This window comes from Calypte anna, chromosome 3 (assembly GCF_003957555.1).
Source record: "Calypte anna isolate BGI_N300 chromosome 3, bCalAnn1_v1.p, whole genome shotgun sequence".
Classification (NCBI taxonomy): domain Eukaryota; kingdom Metazoa; phylum Chordata; class Aves; order Apodiformes; family Trochilidae; genus Calypte; species Calypte anna.
Genome location: NC_044246.1, coordinates 65660045 through 65687020, shown reverse-complemented (window position 1 = coordinate 65687020; position 26976 = coordinate 65660045). Strand labels below are relative to the sequence as shown.

General features: G+C 35.9%; 1 protein-coding gene across 2 annotated transcripts in view; it reads right to left on the bottom strand.

Annotated features, from left to right (window-relative positions):
* MAN1A1 (mannosidase alpha class 1A member 1) overlaps positions 1-26976 on the bottom strand; it is a 136544-nt gene that overhangs the window by 78852 nt on the left and 30716 nt on the right. For both annotated transcript variants that reach the window (XM_030447126.1, XM_030447127.1), the window contains 3 exons: positions 20684-20780; positions 11173-11288; positions 985-1065 (listed from right to left, as the gene is read on the bottom strand). In XM_030447126.1, coding sequence (XP_030302986.1) covers positions 985-1065; positions 11173-11288; positions 20684-20780 — 294 coding nt within the window. The remainder of the gene's footprint in view (positions 1-984; positions 1066-11172; positions 11289-20683; positions 20781-26976) is intronic.

The window sequence follows — 26976 nt, the reverse complement described above, 5'->3', positions numbered from 1 at the left end:
CCTACACTTAGGACAGACCCATGGGAAATAATTAGGTAAATCTATTTAAGACAAAGTTTCAGAGAAACATTGTTGTCTTATAACTGCTTTGTCAGATCCATGACCCTATCATACCTGCTAAAACTGCTTGACCATAATGATGAAAAATAAATAAATAAATAAATAAATAAATAAATAAAAATCAACGTGTACACCACAGAAATCAGCTTAATTTAAAGGGACAGGTTCAAACCAGAGCTTTGTCCAGTACTTTAGAAATTTTCTTATGAAAGAAAATTATGTATCTTTAGGGTTATGTAGAGTTTTCACCAGTATCTGCTTTGGATTTAAAGAAATCAAAAGATAAATGCAGCTTACAGTTAAAGAGTATTAACTTGGGTTAATCCTACAACAAAATACTGCTATAATTGAGAGGAATGAACAATAATTTAAACTAGTAAGAATTAAGACTTTTTAAGTGCCAGGCTAAAAATGTAAAATATCCTAGTACCTCTGACATAGTATAGTCTTCTCTAAATATATTACAAAAACATTTAAATTAATCAAAGCTCTTGGTTATAATTGTTTCTTCATCCTCTTTAGAAACCATGACAGGCAGCAGAGATTAATGGGATATACTTCAAAGATATCCACATATATGGGTTTACCAGTTATCCTTTTATTCTTAACATGTCTTTTGCATGTGAGTGAAAGCTTCAACTTCATAAAGGCCAATGGAAGTACAGTTTAGACAAGTTAAAGAACAGTTTCCCAATAATTTTATGAAGCAGTACCTGATGCAGCAAAGGTATGACTACCATGGTGCAAAATTCCCTAATTACACATTCATGAAAAAAACCCCAAACTTTTAAAACTCTAAGACTTACATTAAGCAACAGTAGTATAAGCAAGAACATCCATTGGATAGGTCTCTGCTGTACCAGAGATTTTCAGTTCTGTATATCTAGATGATAATATTTCAAATAAGATGTGGAAATCTCTTACCTCTTCTCCTGAAAGATAGTAAGCTGAAAGTAATCCACCAACAAAACGAATGTTCACTTCAAATACGGAAATTTCAGCATTCTGTTGAAATAAACAAAGACAGATTTGTTTCCTAATACATGCAAGTATTAAGCTGTAGTAGCTGTAAATGGCAAAACACAGAAAATGCAAGCATAGTGATAATGAGAAAACTTCAGGTATTTAAAGGTATTTCTTTCTCTTCCTCATGTAAAAAGAAAAAAAAATTCATCTTCATCATCCCCATCCAGTTTACCTCTGCCACATGGAAAGTCTCCTAATCCATATATCTAAGCACCTGCCAGATGATTCTGCACTCAAACACAAAAAATGCTTTTAAATTCTCTGTCCCACACCATGGTTCCTCAGATATCCTTTAAGAAGCTCTTGATCAGAATGTTGTAAGAAGAATGTTCCTGCCTCAAGTCTAAATGGAGATTATTGTAAAATTGGAAGTAACATAAGCACAACTCAATTGAATGTTGTAATCATGGTATGTGTAATCATGGTATGCATTCACTAGGAAGCAGATGATCTTTCACTATTACCTGTGACAGCCCTTCCTAAGCTGGCCTGGTGTCTACCAATGACAGAGGACAGGTTTGTTGTGGTGAGCCTACAGATACAGCCACTACCTATTTCAGAACTCCAAGCACATTCTTCTTTGCTCTTTAAAATTCAAATCTAAATGAACAATCCAAGTCTCATGGTCATCAGCTTCTCTTATTCTTTACCAAGTCATTTCCAATTTCACCCACAACACAGTTCATTCAAGAGGTATTCAGTTGCAAAGCGGATCTACTGAAGTGTCTTAATTTTTCCTCTTTTCACTTAATACTACTTTCTATAGTTATGTGTTTCTGTAGAAAAATTATTCGCTGACACACACTCTAGTTATATTCATCATAAATTAATTATAGTGGAGCTGCAGGATTTTCTTCCAGAGGGCTTGCATGCTTTTCTCACTCGGCTAGTTTTTGTAGTTTAAACGTTTAGTTTATGTAGGAGGAAAGATGTTGTTCCCTATTTTCCATGAATTTTAAATTCTACTTAACTGCCTTTGCAGAAAAAAATAGCACATTCCTTACTAGAAATATTATTTCATGCTTTTCAGTTTGTAAGGCAGTCTGATTAAGAAAAGGTACCTAGACAAGCTGCAGAGTTGTTCAGTGCTTCATTACTTGTAAAGGTACTGAAATAAAAAAAAACACTCACTGACTTGCTAAAATGCTTGTCTGATTACCCTCAGGCATTACATTTTTCTCCTCTAAATCTGTTGTGTACCTCCTCCTCTAAAAAAGGAGGATATAATTTCATCCACAGAATTGTTCTGATTAATATATAGCTCATATGTATGTGTTAGCCTGTGTATTTTTAATATACATGAGTACAATCCAGGGGGGCAAAGCCATTACACATATCTATCTATTGAAAATCCAGACCTGTCATTACAGGTAAAGACTGTAAACTGAAAAAGTTATCAAAGCATAACATTTTTCCAAGTTTATTTTAAGTGTACTAAAACTCTGCAGTTTCTTCTCACTTGCTGCTCTCCCAGTACTGGTCTACCCTTAATCTTTTCTGAAACTGCAAATAAAAAATAAAATAAAAAAGTTTTTTTTTGTGGGTGGGGGTGTGCTCAGTCATTGTCTCACTTCATTCATCAAGAAGGGAAATGAAGTAATTGGAAATGTATTATTTTCAACTTTAACTAGTGCTGTTTGGGTCCATTTCTTCATTTCTTTTTATTACATTGTGATATATGGTAAATCTGGGGAAATGGCTATAAAAACATTTAAGTCCTCTAGAAATGTGAACTAACTAGACAATACAGCTATTCACCTGCTAAGCAGGCTACCTATGTAAGAACTCTGCATTAAATATAGAAGCCTAACTTAACTACATCCAATGCACAAAACAGCTTGTAGATAATTGATTTGACTTACGATCTGATCTGATCTGATAATCTGATCTAATTTAACTGAAGATGATTAAAAGAGTGGCAGGAACATTTCCTCTTCCCTGAAAGCTTGCTAGCTGAAACTCCCATATATACTATTTTATTTGAGAACCTTCTTCAGAAGTTCAGGTTCTTTCCATTTCAATCCTGAGCTTTGGAACATGCCAAAAACTCTTCTTGGGTATGCAAAGAGTTGAAGCTCTGTGTAAAGAGGTTATGTAACAGACTAGAAAATGAGTTAATCAGATATCTCAGATGCTGTTCCCTGTAAGGATTGAATGAAATTATATTTTGAATTGCTCAAATGTAATATATGAGCTGAATATTTTGTCTCCAGAGCCTTCTATTTTTCCTTGTCCACTTAATTCACAAACCATTGGTATCTTTCAAGGAATGCAAAGGCTCTCTAAGAAAAGCTCAGCATGAGTGCACTGATATCTGCTTCTGGAATTCAGTTATAGTGAAAAAGAAGGCTTTGAAGTGGTGTGATTATTGCTGTTGAATTTTACTGAATTTTACTGTTGAACCATAATGATTAGTTGCACTCTAATCCAGATTGTTTGATGAAGTGGTGATATCTCAAGACAATTATTGAAACTAACCATTGTTTTAAAATTATCAGATTTCCAGAACTTCACTTGCACACATCTCTGAACCTTTGCTCAAAGTCCTTGTCTCTTTATACAAGTCACTGAAGCAGATGCAATTAATGAAATGGACAGACATTTCACTAGTGGTAGATTTGACATCTGTATGCTTAATAAATATATATTTTTACACTCATTATACCACACTAGAATTATTCTCAGAAAGCACAGGAATTACAGCAATTTCCAAAGAGTTAAAGGAGGTTTATATTTGTATGTCAAAGAAATGTTCACCTAAATACATGGAAAGTTCATGTAAAAAAGCAGTCTGTTAAGAAAACTAATTTGTTCTAAAAGTAGCAGATTTCTGCTACAAGAATTTTACTCTTCTTTCTGGTTTGATTTTTCAAAATTTTTTGTATTACACATTAAAGATGTCACACCCTGAGATAACTACCCTCTCTTCATATTTTTAATCATCACCCACATACAGTTTGCACAAATAGGTCTGTATGTTTCTCCTCAGCATTCAAATCCTAAGCAATGTTATTCTTGATTTTCCACTCAGATCCAGATGTATACCTTGTGTTCCATTTACAGTGCCAAGCTATATAGGAAAAATCTTTATCCGCACCTCCCACAGTTACTATGTCAGTTGAAGAGACAAGAATTATTTAACTTTGTTTTTTATTCCATGTTTAGCCTTCTCTTTCAAACCATGATCATATACACAGCAGTTCTGAGAAGTGGTTGAATTAATTTTATGTGACAAGAAGTGGCTGGACGTGCTTATTTCAAAATTACTACTATGTCTCCTTTTGTAAAATCCCTAGCATATAAAATGGGTATGACCAACTGGATAGATATAATCTCTAATTTTTCAATCTTTTTAATAGTACTGAAATTAGAATGCATGGCCATGTGCTGTAAATGACAATATCTGAAACACCTTTGTTAGTACACGTCTGTGCTAAGCTCTTAATGTTCCTATGCAATATTGTCTTGCTCTGACTGCTGATTTTGTAGGCCTCCCTTTTATAAAGGATTCTGAAAGTATACAGAAGTTTGGGAAGGAAATGTGTATGTTGGGAACAATGTACTATTGTTTCACTTCCAAGGCTTTTATGTTAATTGAAGTATTTGAGTAACGATCTTTCATCTTAAATTTGATCAATAACTTATCATTCACTATTTGATCTTCTGATAAGTAAATCATAAATGGCATAGTCCAAGTAGTATATGAAATTCAGAGAAACTGTACAGAAGCTCACTGTGCTTACAAATAGTAAACCAAAAGCAAAAGATGTACACATTATGTAGTTTGCAAAAGCAAAACTGTTACAGCCTTATGGAATTTCATCTAGTTTCCTCAGTTAGCTTCTAAAGACAAAATTATTTTGACAAAGAGATGTAACATACTTCACATTGCTGGCTAGACACATAGTACCAAAGTGAACCTATTTACATATGGTGGAGACAGCCCTTTCTCAAACTCAAGCTACATAAAAATAAGCAATTCTGCAATCAAAGGACCAAACCAAAATGTGTTATCAGGAGACAAGGAGAAATGCTAAAATTAGGGGGTTTTAAGAAGGAGAAGAACCACAGCTCAGAAGCTCTCAGGAAACTGTGGAATATGACAGAATGAACAAGTAAACCTATTAAACCAATTTATTTTAAAGAAAGGGAAGCTTACTACACTGTAGGAAGTTCCATGTTGCTCCAAAAAGCATCAAATATTACTAAAGAGGGGGAAAAAAGTGTTATGCTGCATTTTTATTTTATTTGCAAACCCATGACAGAGTAAATTTGATCTCAGCTGCACCTCACCACTTGACTTCCCTCATCTTTTCATAAACTGGAGGATTGTCTACAAATGGTAACTTCCTGAAACTTCAGCCAGCTGTGTTCAATTTAATGTTCAAAGCACTGCTCAGACAACAAACTACTGTCAGCTGGCCTCTCCTGAAGCCCTTCTTGGACTCATCCAGTGTCTTCAAAATCAGTTCACATCCTTCTAGATAATTTTATTAACACTTCTCTTTCCTGAAAGTCTTTATCTCCACAGATTGATAGACCAAGGCTGAAACAATTTCCATCCATGTTTTCTCATGGGATGTCACCCTCACTTATAAGCCCAACATTTGCAATATGAGTTGATTTAATTTATTATCAGCTTCCACCTGGCACTCATCAGCACTGGTACTTGCTCTGCCATTCAAAATTCAATTGGAGAATATACTGGGTGCTCTTTACGTGGATGGATGAATGTATTCACAATAATCAGGTCACTTCAATTAACACTTGATAAAGTGCCTACCCTCTTTAATTTTTATGAAGATCCAAGTAAGGCCATAAATCCTACAAAATAATTTGCTTCAGTCATTTTCTTTGCACAGATTCTTTCCGAAAACTTACTTTCCTTCAGTTCTCCTGTTCTCCTCTCATCAAGAGTGTAATAAAACTTCAGTCACCTCCTCTGCATTTCACCTATTGGTCCTGTCTACAAGGAATAATGGTGACTCCCTCCATGCCCACACACCACACTGTACCACTGCAAACAATGCATATCCCACAGGTTAGCAAGCAGTGCAAAACAACCCAAGAGACCTTAACACTGAACAATGCTAAATAATGTGTGTAATTCTAAGCTAAAAAAATGAACACAAAGGGCTCACATTTCAAGTGAAATCAGAAAGCTTTGTAATTATTGTTACAATTAAATAATAATATCCCCCCAGTGAAGCACAAAGGTTGGAAACAACAAATCTTAGCATTTTCAAGCAGCCCAGATAGTATGATAAAGGAACAATGAATGCTACAATAGCTCATGTTAAGCTACTTTAATTAAATAACATTTTAATTACCTGCAGTTGTGGGGGAAAAAGTTTCATTCGTATTCCATAAATGAAATTTAGTAGCAGCTTGCTAAAATACTCAGTTCACATTAAAAGGGAAGCAATTTTAGCAAGCTTTTTATTGCAAGAATCAAACTGTAAGATCTCAAATGGGCACAAAAATAAAGTGTTACTGAAAACACTAATGAACTTTAGCAGCAAAGAGCTGCATTTAATAATAAATTTGCATGATCTTCTTTCATCCCATAAAAATAATCATAATCAAAACAAAACCAAGTCACTTTGAAGTCTGGCATATACAGTGTACTTACAAGTTATGTAGGAAACCAGTAAACAAAGCTTTCTTATGCTACTGTTAGCTTTCTTATGCTGCTTCACAGACCCACTATACATTTACTTAAAGTCTATTTACTCACACTTTCCACCACCACCTTTTTTTTTTTTTTTTTTTTTTTAAATAGGAAAGGTGTTTGTTGAAAAATGTTCTATTAGGAAATTTTTCTTAAAGAGAAAAAAAACCAACCCACAACCAAGAATAAAGCTCCAAAAAGCCATCTCATCTGCTTCCAAGACAGAACATTAGACTGTTAAACATAATACCTCCAGTTCAAGAGTAGTAGAATTTACATTTGTAAATGCTAAAGTTTGAAATAAATAGTCTGGATTCTAGAAGTCTGTCTGCCACAACACAGATTTGAGATCAAGATAAATGCTGGAAGCATTAAAAATTAAATCCAACTAATATTTGCTATGCTGGGATCTTGGAAATGGGGTATGTTAATCTATACATAGCAGTACAGATAAACATATTTTCAAGTTTCTATACTTTTTCCACTCTTTTCTAGTTTCCAAAATAATAGGCAGATTGCATGCAAAATTTTTACATAGGATGAAGCTACACACTTTAAAGGTTCTTTAAAAGATATTAAAATTTGCAAAGCTAAGTACAAAGATGAAAATCAGAATGGGTAAAGTAAACCTTTGAGTTTCAGGGTGGCATATAAAATCAGACATGGTGACTGACTGACCTCTGAACAGCTTCATTTTTAGAGTGCTGGCAGGACACAAGAGTGAAGGCATCCTTGCCAACTTACTCATTCACCTAACTTTGAAGGCAAATTAGATGGATGGTCAGGGCACAAATTCAACCACTGTCCCATATACCATTTAATTGCTAGCTCCTTCTGGTCTGATTTGGCTATTGCACAACATGGTTGGGGCTCTGTTGTTCCAGACAATGTCCAGGAATACTTGAGGACACCATGTAGACCAAGGACTTTTCTCAGAATGTAGAATCACAGAATGGTTTGGGTTGGAAGGGATCTTTAAAGGTCCAACCCCTCCTTGGGGGGGGAACATTTTTCAACTAGGCCAGGTTTGTTCAGAGCCCAATCCAATCTGACCTGATGGGCAAGAATGTCCTTTTGTGGGGAAGAAGGTTTGTAGGGCTGAAGAAGAGAGGGACACATCAGTTAAGTATCTGATCCTAAGTATCCCAGCTTAAGTATCTCTTCCTAAATAAGCTGAGGTATGTCTGGGTGTAGAAGCAAAGCATCACTTCAAGCACTTAACTCCTGGACCTTCACTGCTGCACCAATTGAATCAGCTCCTACACTACTGCTCCATCACTCCTGACCCTTCCATCTTTCTCATTAAGATCTTTCTTCCAATCTCTCCTCCCAAATACAGTTTCATTGTGGTTCACCCCCTACACTGAAGAGACCAATAGCTCTTTCCTCCCCAGTGTGAAGCAGAAGTTGGGTAGTGGTACAGAAACTCTTTCAGAAAGCTATGAATGCTCTGTGTGTGTGTAGATCCCAAAGTTCATATTGAAAAAATAAAAATAGAGAAGCATGCTGCAGTGTGTAACTGTAGCTAGGAAACAGGCAAGCTCCCTTGTGACCCCGTGAAAGACTGGTTCCATTTTGCTCCCTTACAACATGTAGTTAATACAACCCAGCCCAGGGCAGCCTGTGAACAAGCACTGTGAAAAGGGTGTTTGGGCAGCAGCATGAGTGAGGAGGTCAGACCAAATTCTCAGCTATATTAACTGAAAAGCAAAGATACCCCCCAAGGAGATGAACTGATTTAATGGAAAACAGAGAACACATCCAGGATGCAAAGACGATGGATTTACCCACTGCTAAATGTCAGTTCTTTCCAAGGGTATCTAAATCTCTTAAAATATTGACAGAACCAGAAAATACAACTTAATTCCTGAAGGACTATTCAGTTTGGCTGAAACTGTAGCAAGATATAAAATACAAGGGATTTCAGCTGTTACAACAGAAAAAACTCCAAGCATTGCAATGTGGATATCTCACTTATAAAATCACAGGATTACTAGCTCCAGCTATAATAAAAATAGCCTAAGCATGTTATACTCCAAAATGGGAAGCTTCCAAACACATCCACTCACAAGCTTACAAAAATCCACAAGTTTTGGCATTAACTTATCCAGAAATTTCTTTCAAGAGTTTGCCTTTTTCACAAAGGTGAACAAAAATAACCCTGACATCTAATGCGCTGAATTAAGGGATTGAAATCTATAGTGTGATGAAATTATGCCCATTTCCCATTAAGCCCTCTTCATTACATAAATCCTTTTATGGTGGACAAACTAGCATCTACTTTACAGTGACATTTGGCAACTTTTGATTAGGTGATGAAAATGATCCATTGTTAGCCAAATCTTTAAACATGCACAGTGAGTGTCTGACATATTACAAACTTCTAGACAGGAAAACTTGTTTTACCCAATTTCATTGATGCAGAATATAAAGAGAATAGATTCTGCCACTGAATATAGTCACAGCTGTTTCTCTAAAGAACATTTCAAAGAAAATTTAAGATTTAAAAAGCATAGAGATTAAATTGAGAGGAAAAAAATTCCTATTTCTACAAATCAAGGCCAAATGTGCTTCCCCAAAGGCTGATAAAGCAGTCACAGCCCAGGAAATGACCAGAAACATGCTACAGAAACATGTTTTATACTACTTACAAGAAATAACACTTAACAATATGTCAGTGTGTCAGTTATTAAAAACTCAATTGCTTTCATGGTTTCTAAAACAGGAGCAGTAAGAGGGCATAAAACGATGGAGAAAATGCAAGTAATGCCTGGTACATGATAAATGCTTAAACACAAAAGAGAGGGCCCTGCTGTTCTTTGTGTTAAGTCATTTCCAAGTTTAAGCTGTAAAATACAAACACAAAGCAGCATTTGAAACTAGAACTTATATTTAAAGGGGAAAAGTAAATGAATACAAGCTGAGTAGCTTCAAAGACTTCAGGCATTAAACAAACTGACATCATTTATTAAAGTTGGTGTTACAGTTATTTATTTACATTTCCTTGTTCCACTTGGAGAAAATTCATCTACTTATTACAGTTTCCAATGTAAAATTCAATTCTGCATGACTATGAAGTATTATGAAGATAATTTTTTGAGGTGTTGAACTCAGGGTAGCTGTTTACAGGAATGTCAGGAACAAGGTATTGTTCCTGATAACATACCAATATTATTGGTAAAGTAGTTTTGGAAAATCTTCTGGATTGCTGCACTGGCCAACTAGAGCAATTCAGAAAGTCAAGAGATTTTGAAAGACTTCATAGCTTTTAAGAAAAAAAGGAAAGTAAGTACTACCTAATTTTTAAGTACATAAATTAACAGGAGAAGCTGAAAACACAGGCAATATAATCTAGAAGTTGTCAACACAAAATATAGCAAGATTTATGTAAAACCAAAATTTCTACTGTTATTAATGTAAATCACTCTGCAGCACTTCATGATGTTCCTTCAAGCAGAGCTCAGCTCTTCCTTTAAAGTGGAGCATGATATCTTCTGTTATATTCTTGTTATTATGTTTTTTAAATTCTTAATAATGCTATGCTAATAAGACAGGAATTTAATATTCAAAAAATTCTTTTAGAAAAAAAACATCCCATGCACTAGATAAAGTTAGAATGTAATTCATATATCTGACACCACTTGGAAGCACAGTTTTATATCCTGTATTTACATTATTAATGTAAACATAAATGAACACTAAATTGCTGCTTACATAAACTATATAATACCCACTGTTATTAACTCCTCCTCCCTTAAGTGATAATTAATTCTTAGGCATGTAAGAGAAGCTAATTAATCCTGACTTTTGCATAATACATTAGAAAGAGTATTTTGTTTTCACAAAGCATTTCTACTATTCGCATGTCCCCTACATGAACTTTTAAGTGCTCAGTGCACCGTGCCTGCAGTGCCTCCCTACTTATTACAGCAGTCAGAAGAGGTACTCCAGTACCTCTCTGTGCCTAGCAATTACAATAAATACTCTGGCCCACAAAAAAAAACCCCAAGAACCAAAAACCAAAACCCCAAAACCAACACCAAACCAGACTTCCCAACTTAACCGAAGTTTTACAGAGGTTCTTGCCTGTTGAAGAACCTTCTAAAATAAAAACTTTTGTAAGAAACTTTGCTTCTATCCAAACAGATATAAAGTCTGTTGCTTACTTTACAATGGTGACTATTTCTATTTCCTTCCTTCTTGCCAGCTATCCTAAATCTTCCTCCTATCTACCTAAATCTTTCAGACTGAAAACAGTATATAAGCAGAGCAGTAAATTTATGTTTCTGACTTTTCTGTCTACCAGTGATCTAAATTCTGTAGCCTTGTATCATGCTTGCAATATTAGAAATGAGTTCTCATTGGCCTCTCGAGACTAAACAGAGTGTTAAATGTTAATCAGCAATGCCACCTACCACATTGAAATCCAAGTTTTTTTCAACCCATTCCGTGGCTTCCTTGAATTCCTCTTTCATTTCCATGACGTAGAGTGTATCAAGGGCATCCACTATTGTTGCTCCTTGAATGTTACCTGAAATACACGAAGAGTCAATGACTTACTTTCCAATAGAAGGCTTCCTAATTGCATATGATTAATCTAAGTTAATTCTATTTTTCAAAATCCAGTGGGCAACTAGCAATTCACAGCCCATTGATTCTCATGATAAAACACAACATTTTAATATTTAATATTTAATTATTTCTTCTACCAATTAAGTTTTGAAGAGGAGTTCTGATGCATTATCAGCATTATTATTATCAGCATTTTTAATTTCATGCATTTTTTGCATTTTTAAACACTGATAGAACAGTTCACTGTAAAAAGTAATTCATAAAATACAATAAATCTCAATAAACTGAGAAATTACTATATCTTCCAGATTGGAGTGAAAAAAAAATCAGTTGCTTTTGTATCTTTATACTCAAAGATATGCATGAAGTTTTAAGAAACTGGGAAGTACCCAACACATTTCAGTTAAGAAAGCCATTTAAGAAATACCCTCTCTGAAAAAAATATTCTGATACTTTGCATCACCATGTAACTTGCACAACACAGCAAAGGGAGACTTGTACAAATGTGAATTTCTCAGCTCAGGAGAGCCTGCCAGACACCAGTTTTCAGAGCATCCTTAAAACTCTTGTTATGGAACATGATGTTAGCCTCCACCTAATGCTGGAAGTTGAAATATCGTAAGTATGTTCACTTAGAATGGATTAAATATTCATGATTCTCTACTGAAAAGCTTATGTAGAGTAGGAAAGAAAATAAAGCCATTTAAGTGATTTTCCCATGCTTTTCATCATTTTCATCTAAGAAGAGTTTCAATTCTTATTTTCTGCATAGTGTAAAAAATTCAATTTTGGCTGCCTTACTCAATTTTATACTTGCAACCTTGGCTTCAGCAGTCCTTGTTACAAATGGTAACTACCATTAAGATATACTTTAGAGAAGAACCTAGATACAAGTTAAACATTTAGAACTGCAAAATAATTTAGGTTGCAAGAAACGAAGGAAGTAATTGGATTCAATCCCTCTCTTCCCCAACAGGGCTAGTGACTCAGGTAAATAGCTGGCTGTTCAACAATGGATTGCACTGGGCAAATAGCAAGACAATAGCTACAACTAACTTTACAGAACATGGTTATCATCTTGCCTCTGAAATACCTCATTAAAATAACTTTTGTAGACTCATCAAGCATCAGAACTAATTTATTCATATTTAACCAGGAAATCCACTATTTAAGTCAACTCCAGTGTTTACTAGCATTAAAGTTTTCTGCTTCCTCATGAAATGAGGAAGTGACTGGGTTGGAGACTTCCATATAGCAGAATTGACATCACCTTCCTAAGCTAAGCTTCCAGGCAGAAAATAAATTTTCCATTTTTCTTTCTCCTCTTAAGCAAAGTAACATTTGAGATTATTTTAGCAGTTACTTGGTACATTTAGCAGAACCAGACACCCTCTCTTTAGCAGCTGCTATTTGCTTATACCATCCTTCTTGGGACATCCCTTTCCTACTATGAAGGAATTAATCTATACTTTTTCCTTCAGGCATTCCACTGAAGCATCCATCATATCTTCTCAGACTTTATTTGGAACTTGACCAGCTTTTTCTCATATTAAAGAAAAGCATTCATTTAAACTTTCCTAATTAACCTGTATTTTTCCTGAGCTCATGAGAAAGTCAGAATGACTGCAGAAAACTGCTGGAGGACATTTGCTCAGGAACACAACTTCAACACTACTCTGAATATGCTTAGTAATTATACATATCAAAAACAGCTCCTAGTGAACTTTTAAAACTGAGCTCTACTTAAGGAAAAAAATCATCTATAACCTGATTTCCACGAGTGAATTGTGACAGGCTCACTGTGCAATGACATTCTTTGTGATAATCCTCTTGTAATACAGCTAGCAACATCTCCAAACAGTTGAGCTTTCAATTTCAAGGATTAGTACTTGAGTACCTTACTACTCACTACTGAATGGGAAGAAAAAGAGGAGAACTCAGCCTTATTGAGAAATTGCCTCTGGAGTCACCCACTTCCCACGATTTTATTTTTTTTTCCCTGAATCTGGCCTACATGCCCTGCTTAGAGCATAAACTTTGCCCTTCAAGCAGACAGAAAAAAAAAGGGGGAGAATCTCACGTAGCTCTTTCTTGATTTGAAACAACTTTTGCTATTATTCTGAAGGGTCTAGAAAACAGAATAAAGCAATTAGTGAGACAATTATATAGTCAAGTTTGTTTCAAACAGTTACAATTCAAATTTCTTGATAAAAGAACTCAGAATGCAAAGTGTCAGTTTAGAGGTCAGAATGATGATTTCTGAATGACTATAGTTTATATTAAATTTGCCAGCTGAATAATCCAACTTTAAGAGTCTAAGAGAAACTATAGAGCTGAACAACTCATTTATAACCAGTCAGACAAACAAGAGGAGGGAAGGGAGAAGAGAAAAAAAGATAAAAAGAAAGAATATTTTTCAAGATCACATATTTCACAATTCCTATATATGCTATTCTTCTAAAAGCACACCACATAGGTCCTTAAAACAGTTATCATTCATGTTAGTTCCTATACAACATTCCCAAGGAATTAATTACACAGCAGTCATAGTCTGCAAGGGGCAGAGATTATTGCTAAGAAATTACAATACACACTCACACGACACAGTGTTTGGACAGGAAGACTGTTTTGTTATAATCCTAAGGTACTGTTTTAGATTTGATTAACGGTGAGCACTGTGCTATAAAAAGTGGCAGCAAAGTGTCAGTCACTGTGGTTGAGTTTCATATTTGCCCTAGGCAGAAGGAAGATACTACAAGAAATACTTGCAGCAAATTCATACACATCAGGTATTTACAGATATACTTTGCAGATAATACAAAGAATAGTATACCGCAGGATAGAGAAAATGGCCTTGAAGTTCATTAACCATAAGGTTGAAGTTAGTAATTTTGATGATAAAAGAGAGAAGCAGATGTACAAGCCCACGAAAGTGAAACATAAGTCTCTACCAAAACCTCCAGGACAAATACTAATATATGCTCCATTTTACTTGCTTTGTTAAACCTGCTTGTTTATCTCTCTCCTCTTTACTAACAGCATCGTTTATTCCATGTAAGTGATGAATAGCCTACAAGCCAGTTAACTGAAAAGAAAGAAAATAAATCTATCAACATAAAACTGCAAGTGTACTACCAAACAACATCTACAGAGCATGCTTTCCCATTTAACACTTGAAATCTTTAGCAGGGATATGGAAGAAAATAAGAAGATAAAAAGAAAATACTGCTAGCAAGATTTGTGGATGTTTAAAAAGGTGGCTGATTATCCAACACTTCAGAATAGTGTGATATAAAGCACAAAGCAGTCTAGATCACCCCTGGGTAGTACACAGTGGGTCCATTTAAGCAGCATGCTTTTTAATATTTAACAACACAAAGGTATATGCAGACAAGAAAGAAAAGAAAATTACATTAGAGAACAGAATAGCACCTCAGAGGCAAGGAGGCAGTGCTGAATAAAAAAAAGTGATCAAAGGATGATTAACTTTTTATGAGTTTCCAGGGTGTCACTGCAAGAACTGCTACAGATGACAAGCTTATTAGCACAGCTCTGTGACAGAGCATATGTGGCCATATGGTTTAAGAACCACAACTGGCTTATGGCCAAACTGTTTGGAGGGTGGGCCAAAAGAAGCTTTTCTTTGACTAGTCCAGGCTTCTAGACACAATTTATATTTTTGCCAAAAGAGTCTGAAATAGAATACAGGCAAGACATGAGAATCAGTGCATGTCGGTGCACTTAATAGTTGTTTATAATTTTCCTCCCATCCCTTGTGTAACAAGTTTAGGGTTTGGTTCTCCAGAACATCTAGATGATGAACATCAAATACATTTGGAGACAGATGTCTATACAAAAATACACAAATATATGTTTGAACATTTGGGAACTGTAAGCATATCATACACAACATTACATGGAATAAAGTTTCAGACATGTATCCTAATGCACTGCCTTAACACAATGGAAGCCAGGCCCCTTACTCTTTTGAATTCAGATGCTTTTCTTTTTTCACTATGTCTCATATTCTGACTGGAAGGAAACTGTGGCAAAGCATATGACAGAAATGGAGGGTAAGGAAAGATGAACTATGAAGTGGCTTCAGGTCATGCTACAAACAAGCTCGCTTGAACATTAACAGTTCACCATCCGACAAGTGTTGTAAACTATGATTTCATGGTGTTTCACGAATGTAAAAGATGAACAGAATGTTGGTTGTTTTTCTCATGAAGAAAAACAGTTACATTTTTTATTTCTCTTGTGAAGTATGAAAATTAATACAGGACATTATCATATTTGCTTTTTTTTAATGTGATGGACATTTAGCACATAAAAATAATCATAGATATCCCTTCAAAAGAGTGCAACAGTTCAAAAATATATTTATTACTGTCATAAGAATTACTTTTTAGGCCTACTATGTACTACTGTAGAAAAGAAAAAGGTAATTTTATTCATAGCTGCATTTGAATTGCACTCAGCCCCCATGCTGATCTTCTTAGACTCTTTATTGTTTTCAGCCAGTGAGGCAAACTTGTCATCTTCCAGATATGGTAAATTAAAGAATCTCAGTCAAAGCAATTTATTCTCTGCAATCTATCTCCCGTTTGTCATTTCAGACTCAAAATTCCAGCCAAAAATAAGGAAATGTAATATGTCACATTTTTTCTTAATCTGGACATTAAGAACAGCTGAGTTTTTCCCAACACAGGGAATGATGAGCTATTTTCTAATATTAACCATGCAAATTAAAAAAAATCAGCCAAGCACCTATTTTTTCAGCTCTACATGAATGTAAATTGTACAGTAATGACTCTGAAATGCATCATTTTCAACATATTCAATACATATAGGTTTGACAAAGTTCATGTTTTGATTAGAGCTGTAGGTTAAGAGCACTGCTTCAAAAGCTGACTCACACTTTAAAACACTGCTTAGCTTTTTTTAAAAGTTCACTGAAAAGGTTCCTATCCAGTATCATTAGCAATTTAAAGTGTCAAGAATGATTAATTATTAAAGTGTGCTACGCCAAAACATGGAAAAAATCCTCCTCAAGTATTGGCAGAAGCCCAACAACCTTTATAAATTTCAGTCACTATTACCAGCTGCTGGGAAAAGAAGCATTATTTTCAATTTTTTACAGATCTAACTTTTCATATGGGTAACATGAAACAATGCTGTGATATTTCTAGAATACTCTTCCAATCTCTAGTATTTTGTGTACCTGTGAAGTTCAGAGCCAGCTCTGGCACCTTTTTATTTAATGGAGCTCGAAGAAATTCTCTTCCATTGCTTATCTCCCTGCTCTCCATGGAAGGCTTTGGCATCCACCACACTTCTGGCACTCATGCAGCTCAGCTACACAATTCATCATGAACCACCTTCTTTTGCTTGTTTGAACATGCCACCTTCTGATGTGATATTTCCACCCCTCACAAAGGGTATTGCTCCCCAGAAGAAAAAATATATCCTTATTCACACTATCTATGCCACTGTTTATGGGCCTTCATACATCATACTGAGAAGTTTTCAACCTTTACTACTTATTTTGTCTCCAAGTCCATCAGATCTGTATTTTACCTTTGAATTGCATCTCCCATGTTACCATACGTCAGTTTAAATGGATAGTTATGTTAGACCCCATTTACTATTTTTAAGAGCAATTATCATCTGCTGGGGAACCCCTCTGGGTATGCAGCTCTGCATGCAGTTTGTCATTGCTGGAGCAACCTCCAGTAACTTGTCACCACTGCCAAAATGTCGCTCTGGCCGCTTGATTTTCCAGTGCTGTGCTAAATAATTTGAGTGTGTGGCCTCAGCTGTACTGGATCTCTGCAGAAGGCCAGTAATAATCCCTAAAAATGACTTTTGGAAATCTGAATGGGCAATCAGCTTGTCTTCATACTGACCTTCTTTGAAAAACAAACAAAAAAACCCCCCAAAACAGCGGCTGTGCAGCGTGACCTCCTCTCACAAATGCTGCGCTGAACCATTCATTCATCCACATATCTACTAATGCTGTTCTTAAGACAAGTTTCTATTAATTTAGTTGGGAAAGATGTTAGGCTCACTTCCAAGATTAAGACTACATACTGAAATCCAGAATTCCACAGAATCCAGCAGCATCAGTGAAATGAAACAAGATATGTGTGTGGGAGAAGATGTTGAAGCTTTTCCATTTAAATTAACATGTTGTTTCAATACATGTACAGCTAATTTTCTTGAGCTACAGAAATAAACTTACAGTTTAAAAAACCACATTGCTGCACAAAGCAAGAGAGTCTAGTATGATTTTTGGCAGGTTTTAAAAATCTTCATACACTTCAATACTCTGTACAACAAACTACAAAAATCAGTTCTAAGTGGGAAGGAACAGGCTCTTGCTAAATTATAGTACTTCAGCTTTGTAGATTGTGTGTATTTATTAAATGCCTTACTTTTGCTCTCCAGAAAAGGTCCTTTTTCACTTTCAAATTATACAATGCCCACAAGTTACAATATTATTAAACTTCCAGTACTGCACATGAAATACAGTTACTGATAATTAAAAAAGCCCTTTAGTAATGTTTATTTTACGTTCAGAAAACACCAGTGCAGCAATGCTCATTAGTTTTCAAATTAGTACAGAAAGCCTGGAGAGGAATAGCTTCTGGGTTAGGGGTCAGTGGTGCCAGTGGTGGGGTGCTGTGAAAAAAAAAAAAAAGGAGGGGGGGGGGGCAAACCTGTGATTTTGCCACTTCCACACTAGGAGGGTAGATGGAAAAAGCTCTGTTTAAACAAACATTAACAATAATCTGAAACTTCAAAGGGTAAAATATTAAAAGTTAACAGCACTTACTCAGAGCTTACATTCTACCAGGTGCTGGGTGGAGAATGATTAGTTCTTGTAGCAAGAGTCACAGGAGACATGCCTTGTTTAGCTGCTGCACAGGCATGGCGCAACAGATGTTTAGCTATTCCAACTACTTAATTAGTCTAGAAACACCTGTACTCTTCCTGAAATTAACCTAATAAGAATGCTATGGAGACAACAGCTTTTGACTTTCCACTTCCGTCTTTTCAAATAGTTGTTACTGCAACTGAATTCTTTGCAGTTGGAATAAACTATAAAAATCCCACAATAACGTTACTTCCTAAGATAACATGGTAAGAGCTAAAATGGAAAATAGGAGGAAATAAATACCTTGCATGGATGTGCTAAGAAGACTTTGAAATGGACAGAAGTTGAAATACTTCAAAATTATTTATGTTTCAGAAGTATTTTGGTTTATTTATGCTTCAGCCTCTCCCAGACAGTCATTCTATTTAGTGTGCACATGTGAGAGGAAGAAACTTCTGCTCGTAACATGTGTCTGCAGCCTACCAGTTTAAAGATTACTTACAACATATAAAGTAAACTGTCCACACAAGCTGTTCACAGAAAACCAGCAAGATCAAGGAAGGTGCTTGTCTTCAAAAGTTGGTTTCATTCATGGCCTGGGTTTAGCACCATCACCCCTGCCAAAATAAAAACAACCAACAACAAAACCCCCAAACCAGCTCATCCTGTCATTACTGTATTAAAAAGAAGGCATATTACGGTACAGATTTAGTGATTAGTGATTAATTAGTGATTTGAGGATGCTACTGTGAAAAAAAGGAGGTTACAGAGTGAGGAAAAGGATAGCTTATGACAGTTTCCATATATGCTGCTCTTTAGTATTCTGTAAAGCAATTCAGCAGAAAGAGATTTTCCACCAAGATCAATAAGGAAATCTCTTCAGCAATAAGATCTTATACTTCATGACCATGATGAGAAAGTGATCTGCATTTAGACTGACTCTGGCAGTTTCAAATTCAACACTTGTCCTGCATCACACTGAGCAGAGCCTGCAGTCAATTATTATTACACAACATTCACAGAATTTCTTCTAAGTATTTTACAAGTTAATACATAATACTGCTTTTTCTGTGAATCCATGCATTATCATTAGGAACTCAAATCTTGGAAATTTTAAAACCATTTCTGGTACCACTGAAACTAGATTTAGCATTTTCATTTTCACAACATCATGTTCCGTTGTTGTCCTCTAAGAAAATAGGGCTGCATTAAACAGTTATTCAAATATGATATCAAACTGAAAAACTATCAGTCATCTGAATGAAGGCAATTTTTAAAAATTTTGCTTTCAAGAAAACAGAAGAGAAGACTAAGTTAACCCTGAAATCCACTCAAACTATTTTGGTTTCAAGCACCCAATTAATGTTTAATATCCAATAACTAACTCTATAACAATTACCGAGCAATATTTTTAATGTTACCTTATGTAGACAAGCAGTGCAGGCAAGATCAATGTAGATGTTTTATTTTCAAAAGTATTTTTGCAGTCAAACTGCTGTCTCTTAGCAACTTCCAAATATAGCTGAAAATTTGATAAGTGCTCTATTTAAGCTGTTTTAGGAACTGTTTTCACTTTAAACTATCTTTTCCAAACATTCAACATAATAAGTTCCTGTTAAAATCAAAGTAATGTATTGATTTTGTCTCAGCTATAGAAATTAGTTCATTTTTCAGCTTTCTGTTTGGAAAACAGAAGCTATTTGAATACAAAGATTGTTGTCAAACAGTTTAATTATCACTTTTCTGTGAATCTGAAGAGTTCATAGTACTGTTTTCTTATGCTTCCTCAGAATGCTGCTGCTCTTCAGCTGCTATTTATCCAGCCCTAATTTTGCCTCATTACAATGAATTTCTGCAATGTGCCTTTCCTACTAGAACTTTTCAGCTTCACATTTGTTCTACACCAATAACAACTTGAGCATAATTTAAACATCACCTGTGCAACATTTAGAGGTAAAAACAATGGTTATTTTCATAAAAGACAAAGCCTGACAAGTAAGCATGACTGATACAGATTAACAGTTTTCAATTTTTTTTTAAGGAATGGAAATAAATTCCTGGGAATTCCTGAAGACAGCTTCAGCTACCTTCATGACAGCAGAGAGTACCTCTTGCTCCTCACAGAGGATTTTTTTTCCCCATTACAGTTTTTGTTTCCTGCTTATGGAATGTGACATCAATGAGTTCCACTTCATAGGAAAAGTTTAAGGCAGGGCAGTATTTAATGGAACAAAACTACATCTTTATCATGCAGCAATGACATGCTTCATTTATTCTCATTCAGAAGGCAATCTATAAAAGTGACAGAAAGCATCCTCTTGATATACTGTCATTTTCTATACATGAGCAAGAAATACCATACTGCATGAGGTAAGAAGAGGGTAAGAAGAACACGTGTTTATCACCTATAAGCTCTTCAGCTGATTTACTGTTTTATACTAACGTCACCAGGCACAAAAATACACTCTACTTACCAAATAAATTGCTTGAATGTCCTTGCTTAGATATGGGTTTCAGTTCATTTAATCCCCATGCGTAACGCTTATAATTATCCCAGGCATGTTTCATCATCTGTAGGGAAACGAAAGCAGGATTATAGTGTTGATTTAGCAAGAAGCCACAGCAAATACTGACTTGAGAACATTCTCAATATTAAACATGTTTAATTCAATGCTTAATTAAGCTTATGCATACACTCAGTACAGAAATAAGTGTCCGTAATTGTGATGGTAGTGGTATGGTTAATGTATTTTACATTTCTAATGAATGTATTTAATTTGTATATAACAACATTTCATGTCACTTCTTGACATCTCTACTGATACCTGTATGCTTATGATCAAGACATAATAAAAATCATTAAATTTTAGGAAGGAAACTTACTATACAAAGTAATCCAAGTAAGATTATAAGATATTTTTTTTGCCTTGTACATACACCGCTGAAACAGACTGAACTTTTTTTTTTTTTTTTTTTTTTAAACAAGCTTTTCCCCTACAGCAGGAATTTTAAGGTGAAAACTAAGCTCACAATAGTTTTCAGATTCTAAAAGAAACTTTTTTTGTATAAAACTAGTTGGTTCAAACTCAGAATGGATAATAACAGAACAAAGCTTAAGTGGGCAGGTAGAACAATCATAAGAGAAGATTTGAGGTTATTATGATATAATCTTCTATGATGATGAAATTTCTTCTATGAAACGCTACTGTAAGCATCTGTAGCTACTTTCTACATGTCATTTTTGCACAAATAAATACACATATCATTACAAAAACATGTTTTGCATAAAAATTAATTCCCCTTTGGGAAACTGCCCCAAAGAACTCATCACAACATCTCAGCACTAAAAGCAGAGGACAACCACGTCAGATACCGGGGCCGCAGATTGACTCAAGGACCCCTCACACTCTCTCCCACCACAATCAGCCAGACCTAACCCAAACTGCCCTTTATGGAGGTGGTCCAGAGTCACAGCCAGAAGCCCACCTGTCCCTCCCTCCCCAAGCATACAGTGAGGACAACATGCACAGCTCTCAGGCTTGGTGAAGGACCACTGCCACTTCAGCAGGTCCAACACTTTCCTTTACCAGCAGCCCCCTTTAGCACCTGCTCAGGAAGAGAGCTTCTTTAGGGGTCACCACAAACAACCTGACTTTACGTAACAGAGGGAAATATTTTGGCTCCTTGTTGTCCCTCCTCCTGCCCTGCACAAGGCTGGGAATGCCCAAGGTCATCTTCTAGACAAAAAGTGACAATTTCAGACCTTTTCAAAGATACTGCTTCAGGCTGCCAGCAGACAACATTGCTCTGCCCTTGCTTTCAGACCTCTTCTTTGAGGCCACGTGTGTCAAGGATAATTCTGTTAAATAACAGTTATAATCCTAAATTTAAAAGCAACAGCCTTGGAACACACTGATAATAGTAATCCTGCACTTTCTTCCCACCTCTTTCCTTTGCTCCAATCACATAGAGAAATTATATTAATTCAGAATCTTCATTAACCCAGACTACAATAAACGACAACAATTTTTCTAGGGTACTGCTGTGCTAGTAACAATAAACATTTCTTTGCTACTTACAGAAGCCTAAACGCACACCCATGCTGCATGAAAATTCAGGGAAGTCAATTTACTCTAGAGCACTTACATGTCCAGCTTCACAACTATATAAAATTGGCACCTGCACTTATTACATGAGCATTTTCAAGCAGAAGGTTAGCCTAGTGTCAGATCTTAGCTCAAAGGCAGCAAGTAAGAGGCTCTGTGGAAATTGTCGCGGGACATGGATAGCACAAATATGCCAGATGGTGGGAACAGTGTCCCTTGCTTGACTTCACTGAAAAATGGCTTGTGAGCTCTTCAAGGATGGGGCATTTTGACCCAGAGCAGAACTGAGAATAGGCAGCCAAGTGGTAGACTTTATGTCTATGGAGCATTCCCAGTCCCTGGCTACAGAAGTCAAGATCATGTGAAACAGATCATTTAACCACAGCATATTTTCTAATTTACCAACTGACATTTTCCAGTATTTTGCATATTATACAACAAAGATTTATTCTGCCCTACCATCATGTGCCAGACCTGCAAGCTCAGCTTTAGATATTAGTGTACAAATTTTTCAAGATTTCAGCAGGCTAAACCCTGCATGACACTGAACCTGACATTTTCTAAGCTTTGTCTAACCTTATTTTCTCATAAATTCACATCTAAATCTTAATTTGCTTAATATGAATCTGGGAACACCACACAGAAGAAGAGTCCTTCTTATTTTCTTTTTATTTTTTTTTCTTTTTTCTTTTTTTTTTTTTAACCAAACTTTTAATTCAACACTCTGAAACAAAGTGCTTAAATCTGCAGTATTGTAACAAAATTAAAAATGCTCAGTCCAGTTCTGCCAGAATCCTTTCCTTTTCCCCTCCTATTTCTCCTAGCATGTCCTTGCTCTTTCTCTTGCATAAGAGATGTAGTGCTCATCTATTCCCATATTAAGTCAATTCAGGAAACAAAAGCTTTGGCAAGTGAAATTTTTCTCCTGTCTCATTCCCCAAATCAGACTGCCATGAGCATCAGAGTTGCCAATGGGGAGAGGCATAACAGCTACAAATTCAGTTCAGTTCAGCCCTAACAGTCACAAAGTACATGAAGCTACAGGATATCCCATATGTACTCACTTGCCTATAGTTTTTTTGGCAGATTGACATTTTGATCATATTGCATTGTAAATGCCTGTGTGAGCTCTTAATGGAAACCACTCCTATTACCCTGTTGTGAGTCAACTCCTAGTCAGTGAGACAGGAAGCTAACCCACACACAACCTTTTAATAATAATAATTACTATTATTATTGCATGTTAATGTTTGGGTTTTTTTCCAAAATGTCCGCCCATTTTCCCGAGTCTAACTACTCAGGTACATTTGTCTAATTGCTTCTTAGGAAATGAGAATGTGTGAACACAAAAAGCCAAGCAGAGAGACAAAACCAGTATTTTGAAAAAAATACAAAACTTTAGGAAAACAAAATACCAGAATCTACTAAGCAAGGAACCTAATTCATCTCTTTTAACTAATAATAATGTTAATATAGAACTCTTCTAGAAAGTCTAGAAAATCATTAAGCTTACAAGTAACTTTCCTCCTAAAAAAATGCACTTTTAGAACATCTATTCTTTAGACATTTGGAGGTTTATAGTCATAACATCAAAACCAAAATCGAACTCCAAAAGCACTCAGTGAGCCCTCTAGTGTTTCAAAAGCACAGGAGTTACTCCAACTAAACACAAGTGTAAATGGCTATTTAGCAAAAAGTTACTAGGACTTGGTGTTACTGTACTTATTGGGCAGGTAGCCTATAGATACAATAGACAAAAAAAAAACCCAAACACAAACCAACCAAACAACCCATCTGAATCCACACTGTCTGCTGGACAAGTAACAGGAAGTTTCAATTTCTAGAATTCTATTGAATTCCATCTACATGCTTTTCCTCCAGTGGAAATTATAAAACTGTATGAAGTTCCACGCTGAATGGATTTCCTATTTGTTAATAGCTTTATTAGCTACATAAGGATAAAAGAGTTCTAAAATATTCAGTAGCAATATGAATAGATCCAGCCTTTGCTTAGGTAAACCTCCTAGGACTGGTAGTCTGGGAATAATTTTAACAGCTTTTTGAAGAAATCCATCTATCTTGCTGTCTTATCCTTTCTGCTTGCATGACACATCCCAAAATCAGTATCTCCAGTTATTTTCATTCACAAAGGTCCTTCTGATCACTTTGACTGTCTAAATAAAGACCATAGTTACTGAGAACTTCTGTATTTCAGCACACTCTGGTTCCTGCTAAAAGGAGAAATTTTAATGATGAAGTATCTAACAGCTTTTGACCAGATACTTCCAGGTACTCTAAACTCCTCTACACAATAACTAATAAAATTATTTCATGAGTGCTTTCAAATAATTCCATATTAGTCCTCCAAGATGTCAACAGGCAGAGTTACATTTGCATAGGCATATCCCTCAGTCTTTCCTGTTTCACTAAGATATGTTCATTGAACGTCAAACTCTGGAAGAAGCTGACAGCTCACTGGGAAGCTCTATGTCTACACTGACAAAGTTTGTTTCCAGTGGAGCTCTGCCTCAGGTCCCTCATAACCAGAAGTGCCAGCCAAAGGCCTGACTAGCTAGCACTGTTTCACTGGTAAGATGGCTGCTTTTACATGTTCAGAAAAAAATCTGAAGTCAGAAAATGCCAAAATAATACCCCATCTCTGTCAAAAAAATAAAGAGTTAGCTATTGTAATCAATATCAGCAAATGGATATCATTTGGATGAAAAAGGAGGAGGTCTGACATTATGCACAAAAAGATCATTGTATTTCTTTAGCTCTAAATGAACCATTTTGAAATACAATTTTAAAATCCTCCCCAAGCCACTGAACATTAAAGAGTCAGATTTTTTTTCTCCAGAAGCAAAGATCTTTTCTCTGTCTACACAATGTCTACAGAGGACACATAATCTACTTAATGAGTAAAATACAGTTCTATTCAAACATGAGTTCAGGCACAACACATTTCCAGAAAACAAGAGTGATGCTGAATCAGCTCAGTAATAGTGGTATTTAGACGCAAACTACTGCAGTACCAAGTTCAATGAAAATAGAACTTAGTAAGGTTAATTTTTAGAAGTACAAGTTGAGGAGACATCAAAGAGGACCCAAGGAAAATAATTCAAGCATCTTTTAGAACAGGGGTATTAAAGGAAAAATAATTCATTGCTAGAAATAGTACCATCTTGAAATTCAACCGAACCATTTATACTATGACACGACAAGAGAGGAAGGCAGAAGACTAAGGTACTGGAAGACCAAAAAATGAAGAAAAAAAATAACAAAATAAAACAAGAACAAAACTCTAAAGAAAAAATATATTTGCTTGTCTAATCTCTACTAAAATCTCATTGCTAGGTTAAATAATTTTCTCTTTCTTGGTTTTTACTTAAAAATTTTAAATACCTTTTAGTTACTCTTAAACTTCTCCTTACTTACTACATGTTCATTCAGTCTAGTCTTCTCTCCTTCCTGTTGATGTACTAAAACTTCATTCTTTCACAGTATCAGCAAGGGAAATTAGAATTAGTAAGAGTTCCTAGAATTAGTAAGAAATTCCTAGAATTAGTAAGAAAATTATACATTTCCCACTTAAACTTTCCTCATGTAAAAAATCAGTTTGTATGGTTGATAACTGTACTGGGACTGTCTGCAATGGAATCAGCATCCATCACACCAGGCAATTTGGTGTTTTGAATCTGTGGCTGAAATAATGTTGGTAACACAATGACGTTTTGGCTGTTGCTGGAGAATGCTTGTACAACATCAAGGCTCTCACTTTTTCCAATTTCTGCCCCTTTTCCCAGTCCCTCCAACAAGTAGGTATTAGGGGGGGGAGGTGGAGGAGGAATGGTTAAAAAGCTGGGAGGGCACAGATCTGGAACAGCTGAGTCCTATTGGCCAAAGGGGTATTTTCTACCATGTAACATCATATCTGACCAAGATAAAAATTTGGCCAGAGGAAGCAGGAGGGGTTTTCCAAGGTGGCTGTTGCAAGGGGTCTGGGCATCAGTCCATCACCATCACCAGGTGGTGAGTGATTGCCTTTGCACTGTTTGTCCTTTTCCTCTTCTTCCTTTACCTAATAAAGGGTCTTTATCCTGACCCACCATTTTTCTCACTTCTGTTCTTCCTGTTTTCTCCCACAGCACACCAGGTGGGCCCACAGCTGCGATAGTGAACCCACCACAATGTCTCATTGTGATCTCCAGTGTGGGAAGTTTGTGACAACAACAGAGTCTCCAGCTGGCTTCTTTGCTCTGATGATGATACTACATTAATCATTAGCAAAGACTAAAGTTTTAGATAGCCATACTGTATTATTTTCCATTCGCATTACTGTGAACCAACAACTGAACCAACACGAGACTTGGTGAACCAGAATCACTGGAGGGTTGAGGTTGAAAGGGACCCAAGGAAATATTTTTGCCCAACCCCATTGAAAATTCTATTCTTAACAGATTTCACAGCTCCCAAGTGCCAGTCAAATTGCCACCATACAGCTGAAAAATCACAGGATTACAGAAAGTTAGGGTTGGAAGGGACCTCAAAAGATCAGAGAGTCCAACCCCTCTGCCAGAGCAGGGTCACATACAGGAAGCCACAAAGAAACACATCCAGGCAGATTTTGACTGTCTCCAGAGAAGGAGAATCCAGAGAATGCC